This window comes from Pinus tabuliformis, chromosome 4_2, assembly GCF_031772625.1.
Source record: "Pinus tabuliformis cultivar Carrire ecotype Pingquan chromosome 4_2, CPIR1, whole genome shotgun sequence".
Taxonomy (NCBI): Eukaryota; Viridiplantae; Streptophyta; class Pinopsida; order Pinales; family Pinaceae; genus Pinus; species Pinus tabuliformis.
This window is the reverse complement of record NC_142304.1, coordinates 741,993,548-742,000,531: the sequence shown is the minus strand read 5'-3', so window position 1 is coordinate 742,000,531 and position 6,984 is coordinate 741,993,548. Positions and strand designations below refer to the sequence as shown.

The following is a 6,984-nucleotide window of genomic DNA, read 5'->3' as shown; positions in this document are numbered from 1 at the left end:
CTGCATGATACTACTCAAACATTACAAACCCATTACCTATGCCCATTTACATCTCATGGCCATACTTACCTTTTTTCTTTAACTCAAGTTGCGTTTTTCTTCTTACATTTGAGGTGAATGACCTCAAATTTCATAAATCCTTTAATCAAATACATTAAATATGCAAATCCTCAAAATAATGGATGAACGACCACTTACCTTGGAATTTTACCATGACTTTTAACTCAAGACTTCTTAATTTCACAATCAACCATTTTCTCTAATGTAAATGAAAAAAAATAATGGCCACTAATGACCACTAATCCAACATTTTCTTTTATATTTACCAATAGTAAATATTATGTCAACAATGTACATCTCAACCCTGAACTTTTCTTTTAACTTTACCGGTAATAATTATGTGTGATAGTAATTATTAGCTTTAATAGCCCAAAAACAAACATAGGTACAAATAAACATGAAGAATAAAAAATAAGAATACAAGAGCAGTAAACTCCATAAGGGGAAATTTAATTTTATTAGATTATAACCTCCCCTATATTATATCTAGTGTACAACAAACTATAGTTTTGTTAGAAAAATATATATTACAGAGCAATGAAACACATAAAAATGTTGCATAAATATAAACACAGAAAACACATAAAACAAGAGAGACACAGATATACATGGTTCACCCAATTTGGGCATGCCCACGGAGAAACAACCAGTCCTTCCCTTTATATTATCCATCAAAATGAAGAGATACAACCTACAATAGATTTGTTGTAATTCCCTCTTCGCTATCACACAATCTCCTCTCTCTTTCTCATTCAGAATACACATCTACATAGTCGTAATGCAATTCCCTCATATATAGCAAGGGGTTTCCTTCTAGGGCAAAAAACCCTAAATTAAACATAACTTGTACCATTAGATTTATGCCTAATGAATAGCCTAGATTGACTATGAAATTACAACATTTTACAAGGAACTTTTACAGCTATTTTTAGCTTCGGGGGTGCTGCCCTCGATCCCCTGCCGGGAGGGGGGGAGGGGCTCTAAAGAATTGTCTTTGTCCCCCTGACAGCACATAAACGGGTGGCGTTGCTACCACATTACAAAATGGGGTCCAATGCGGCGATACCTCTAAATAAAGAAGATAATCAGGCTCCACACCCAACAAGCTTATCATAATAGTTATATCAAACTCAATTATTCCATTTTAACTAACCACATAACAATTCATCCCTAACCCCCCGCTGGGGGTAATTGGACGATGGTACAAGTGGCACTAGAGAGGCCCTCGGGACCTGCTCTGACTTCATGTGTTTCACAACTTCACACTCATGCAAATTTAGTACATTCAATACATGTTACGTGGGAAGCTCCTACCGTGGTTATAATTGCAATTTGGTCGCATAGGAAGTTTAGTGCGGAAGCTTGGGAGATGAGTTTTGGCAAGCAGGGAGTGTGGGTCCATATCCATGGTGGCTCCTCAGGGTTTTGACCTGGCTGAGAGGCATTGTGGGGGATCAAGGACCTGTGATGTGGTCTGGGGTTCATTTCTTACTTTGCCCTTGGGACTAAGGGACATGAATAGGCGCAAAGTTGAGCCGCCACCAAGCTTTGGCCCTTTGCTAGTTCGAGCAGAAGGAATTTGTCTTGTCGGGCCTTCTTGTCTACTTGTCGGATAAGGAGTGTGAGTCTCTTCACCTCTCTGTATGGTGGTTAGTCCAGAACTCTACCCATCTGGTGGTGCTCAGGCGATAATTAGTGGGTTCTGAGTGGTCGCTCTCTGGAATTTCTTGGTGTAAGGCTACCCTCGGGGTGATTGGTGCATCTACTGTATGCAACTATGGATTGAATTATGCCTGGGTTGTCTTCAGCAGAAGAGGTGAAGGCCATCTGGTGTAGATCATGACTTGTTTGTCCTGTTCTTGTCAAAGGGTGGTGAGCAGTGTGTGGGTTAAGGAGTTTGAGCCTCCCAGTTCTGTAGGGTGGTTTGCTCAGAACCTCGCCCATCTCGTGGTGCTCGGGTGTGAATTTGTGGGATCCATGTGGTTGTCCTCTAGAATTGTGTGGTGTAAAGTCAACCTCGATGTGACTGGGGGCATATTGTGTGCCTTTATGGCTTAAAGTGTGCTTGGAGTGGTTGCGGCGGAGGGGGTGCAAGCCACCCGATGTGGTTAGCGACTTGTCTATCCATGCCTTGCAGGAGGGTGGTGATCGGTCCGGTGCAACAGTCTCCTCGGGGGTGGTTGAGAAACCGAGGTATCGATTATTATTACTGCAAGTGTCCTTCTTTTCAGGGAGCCTTCCCCTTCTCTCTGGTTAATTTTCCTCTTCTCTCAATGCCGTGTCAACGGGGTCACCCCCGCCATGGGAGTGGACAACAACAGTTGGAGAGGCGTCTTAAGCCTGGACATAGTGCATCCTCGGCCAATTCTGGTAGCCGAGACACTAAGGAAACATAGTTTGTATCTCTAGCTTGTTCACATGGCCATGTCGTAGCTCTCGTCACTCTGGAATCTCTTGCATCATAACTTCGTCAAATCCAAATCAATATGGATATCTTGTGAGATCACAGGTATGAAGACATGAATGAGACTATGGCCTATTTCCAGGACATCCAGTATAGCGAGAATGAGATATTGGAGCAGCGGGACATTCTCCGATGTCAACACCCCCGTACGAACGACCACCTTCATAGTTTGGAGCGAGGGTGGAGCATATTGGCTTCCATATCCATGATCATGTCGGTTTCTTCGTTGCTCCTCCTATACTTTCTCCTCAACAACTCTCAGTTATGGTTTTTTTTTTGTTTGTGTGAGTTATGTCTAGGCTTGAACGCCCTTCAAGAACAATGTATGTTAGTTATCCTTTTTGATATGTCCCAACCCCATTTTTTAAAGATTAAAAAAAAAACGCCATCATAAGCTATATTTTATTGAAAATCTAATAAAAACATTGTTAGGACACAAAAGCAATTCACCACTAACTAGAAACATAAATAGAAATTACTTCTAACATTTTCAACATTTTATAAATCTAGAACGATCCTATCTTGAAAAATTTAAAGACGTAACCTAAAACCATCCTATTGCTCATGTTGCACGCATGAGAACTTATGCAATCTTTCATGCCATTCCAACTAGATATATTTTATGAGATATGTTACGCAATCTTTCATGCTACTGCCACTAGACATTTTTTACGAGATACTTTTTATTTTATATAGTTTAAAAGGTTTAAATCTCCGGTACCTCCATCTCTCTTTACATGGCCGTTTTGCAGATGTCATACTTGATTATTTAAGTAGTATACGATGGTCGCCTATGACCAACAATTATTTCAAAATTTTAGTTCAGTCAGCGGGGATTTTAACGGGAACTGTGTCTCCGGATTGTACGCCAAAATGAAATTACAGGGAAGACATCTTTCTTGATTTTAATATTCAAGAATAATATTTGGGATGTATTGTTGACAATATTTTTCTACAATTTATTTCTGGAATAATTTTTTATATTGCCCAGAGATGGAAATTCTATAGATTTTCCAAAATTCAACTATGATAAAAGAGCAAATTATCTTACCTTCCATGTAATTCAAAGATTGATATAGACGTGCAGGTCTCACAATGATCGAGATATTTATTTTTTTCCCAATCACATGGTTAAGGAATACGCGGAATATGTCGGGGGCAGTCATCAACCATCGTGATTGTACTTTCGGGTCATAATGATGCAGATTTTTTCCACAATCACGTGGTTTCATAAATGGGGGGCGGCTAAGTCCAAGGAAGTGATTTTCTCTGTATTCTTTATTTGAATGGGGTGATATGATTTTTTTTAAATATTTTTAAATATAGAAAGAAATTCAGTGCCATTGAGACATAACAGCATACCTTTTTATTTTTAATAATATTTGAACGGAAAATTATACTAACAAGATCAAAAAATATAATATCTCCTTGAAATGGATTGCTTTTCGGATAAAGAAGTACCCAAAATATATCTAAGCTAGTCAGCTTTATCGAAGCAAAGGGAAACTGAGTTATTTTTATATCTAAGCTAAGAAGTTTTATTTAAGCAAAGGGAAACTGAGTTATTTTTAGTGTTATTTTTTGGATTTTTTTAGTGCTGCTGAAAAATTTTGAGGTGAAATTTTCATTTGTGTTAGATTTAGTGTTTTGCAAAAGTTTTAGGGCACTTCTATTGTGCATGGGTTACCCATCAAGCTTGTGATTTCAATAAATTCTTGCCGGATTTTAGAGAAATTAGACCACAAAAACTAATTAGACCAAAAAAACCACTGAAAAAGCTTCCAAAAAGTCTCACTAAAGACAACTTGCAAGAGAAACTGCTAGTCCTTGTTCTGTTGCCCATCCCTAAATGGATTGTAAGTTCAGTGATCGGAAGGAGCGGATTCAAAGTGAGCCATTAACCTTTGAATATGTAGCAGATCCATTTGATCTAGGGAAAATAAGTAGTGCTAAAAATAAGTAGCTTGCAAATGGGGCATTAAATGGGCTGAAGTTGTGTATGCCCACCTTTAGATTTTAATAAGCCAGTTATAATAATGAGCTTGAAAAATTTTTAGGGCACTTCGATTGTGCATGGGTTACCCATCAAGCTTGTAATTTCAATATATTCTTGCCGGATTTTAGAGAAATTAGCCTAAAAAAACCACTGGAAAAACTTCCAAAAAGTCTTACTAAACACAACTCGTAAGAGACACTACTAGTCCCTGTTGTGTTGCCCATCCCTAAATTGATTGGAAGTTCAGCTGATTGGAAGTAGCGGATTCAAAGTCAACCATTAACCTTTGAATATGTAACGGATCCATTTGATCTGCCGAAAATAAGTATCTTACAAATGAGGCATTAAATGAGCTAAAGATGTATATGTCCACCCTTAAATTTTAATAACAATGAACATATAGAACACCATTCATTTAATGCCCATTAGCAAATTACTTATTTATTGCCAATTCAAATTTTAATAACAATGAACTTATAGAACACCATTCATTTAATAGGCATAACAATGAACGTATAGAGCACCATTCATTTAATGCCCATTAGCAAATTACTTATTTATTTATTTATTGCCAATTCAATCACCCTGTAAAGCTGTATATACCCACCCTTAAATTTTAATAAACCAGTTATCTAACATGAATATATAGAGCGCCGCTAACTTAATGTCCATTAACAAATTACTTATACTTATTTATTGCCAATTCAATCACCCAAGTGAAATCGGGTGGAGTGCGGGCCCGCGGAGTACTGTAGAGTGTGTGAATGGGTCTGACTGAATGAATTAAGAAATGTTATCAGTTTGAATAAAATCTAGAAGGTCGTCAAATTTGAAATTTATGGTTTGGAGAAAGTCCCTTTCAAAGTTAAATGAAGAGTGTTGATGGTCCTTACCAATATTTAACCAACCCTATTTGACGGCCAAATCACCTGAGCCTTTACCCATCAATTCAAATCCCCCGGATTATTCTCATTTCAACCCAATTTTAAATAACGAAATATGTGATTTCAATAAGTACTTACCAAATTCTAAACAATGAAAAATGAACTGTAAAACTTATAAACTACTCTTTAAATAACACCACCATATTCAATTGTGTTTGTTGTTGGAAGCTGCCACATTATGCCGGATCTCTTGAAGCCATCCACTGCCAGCCTGCCAGCTATCTATATAGTGGAGAGGTTTCGGGATTACCGTGAGGTGACCTGTCGTTGAAAACTTTAATAACTCACCACTTTGCATTAACTCTCAAACGCCGAACTCCGAAGAAGTTATCATCGGTGATATAAACAGGAAGGCTCTGTTATTCAATGCATTGTTGTGTTTTAATCAGAGCACTTCTTTGCAGAGATGGCCGCCTCACAAGTTTCTCAGAATAAGCGAGCGAGAGACGAGTATTGGAACGGTGAACCGGCTTTGCCAGATGCCAAGAGAGCCAGTAGCGGAAGGTTGAGGCATGATGGTGATCTCATAGCCTTGCTTGAGAAGATCGATAATATGGATGATAATCACAGCAATTCAGAAGAAACCGCCACTGTGATTCAGCTGGGGGGCGAGATGAGGTTCAACGGTGTTAACAAGTCTCTGGAAGATGAAATTGGCTTAAAGGCGCAAACAGATAATAAAATCGAGTCCAGCGATGAAAAGGGCAGTACTAATCTGATGGATTCAAATAAGCAAGGCGAATTAAGTGCAGAAAGGAATTCTGAAATAACCTTGGTGACATCTGATATAGGGGACTTCACCTATTACGAAGATGTTCACGCAGAGCTTGATTTCTTTGTAGACAATATTACTCCCAATGAACTTGGAATCATCATTCAGAATCATATCGATGGAGATTCAATGCGTGATATTATGCATTCGGATGCCGTGCAAGACAATGCTGAGACGAGTGAGTTTTTCTATGGGTCTCTGTGGGAGGATGATATTTGGCAGTTAAATGAACAGCTGATCGTTCAAAATGTTTCTGAATCACCGCAGCAAGAAGAATGTGAAGGTACTGGAGCCGAATTTCTTGACATTTGTATCTAGACCTTCCGACGTGTCATCGCCGGTGAGAAAAAAAATGTAACTTTAAAAATTCTCAGAGCCAAGACTGTCGCGTCATTTTGTACGTATTTTTTTGTGAACTGTCATCGCTTTGAAGCCGGGTGTAAGTTGTGACTCAAAATTGCATGTCAAAAATCGAAGGTCTACGCGAAACCTTCGTTTCACATTGTTTAATGATATTTATATTTTCACAAAGGTTATCGCAGTTGTTTATACTTTTTGAGAAAATGTTGCGGATAAAATAAACCGCTTTGTCAACGACTTTTTCCTTGTCTTTAGCGGAATCGATAACTGATCTATTCAGTTCGATTTTGTCCTGTTTCTGCAATATATTGTGAAGGCACGGAAGATACTTCTTTTCTTACGAGTTTACTGACACCGTCATACTCTTTTAAATCTCGTATCTTTTAGC

The 6,984-nt window shown here is 38.4% G+C and overlaps 1 protein-coding gene across 1 annotated transcript; it reads left to right on the top strand.

The window, feature by feature from the left end:
- The first annotated feature begins 5,786 nt into the window (after window positions 1-5,786).
- Window positions 5,787-6,570, top strand: LOC149171737 (uncharacterized). The gene has a single exon (XM_089427582.1). It carries the CDS (start codon window positions 5,871-5,873, stop codon window positions 6,552-6,554), a length of 684 nt encoding a protein of 227 aa, XP_089283708.1. The 5' UTR covers window positions 5,787-5,870; the 3' UTR covers window positions 6,555-6,570.
- The last annotated feature ends 414 nt before the right edge of the window (window positions 6,571-6,984 follow it).

Excerpts from the sequence above, each read along its gene's own strand:
- LOC149171737 (XM_089427582.1), top strand. The coding sequence starts at position 5,871 with ATGGCCGCCTCACAAGTTTCTCAGAATAAGCGAGCGAGAGACGAGTAT.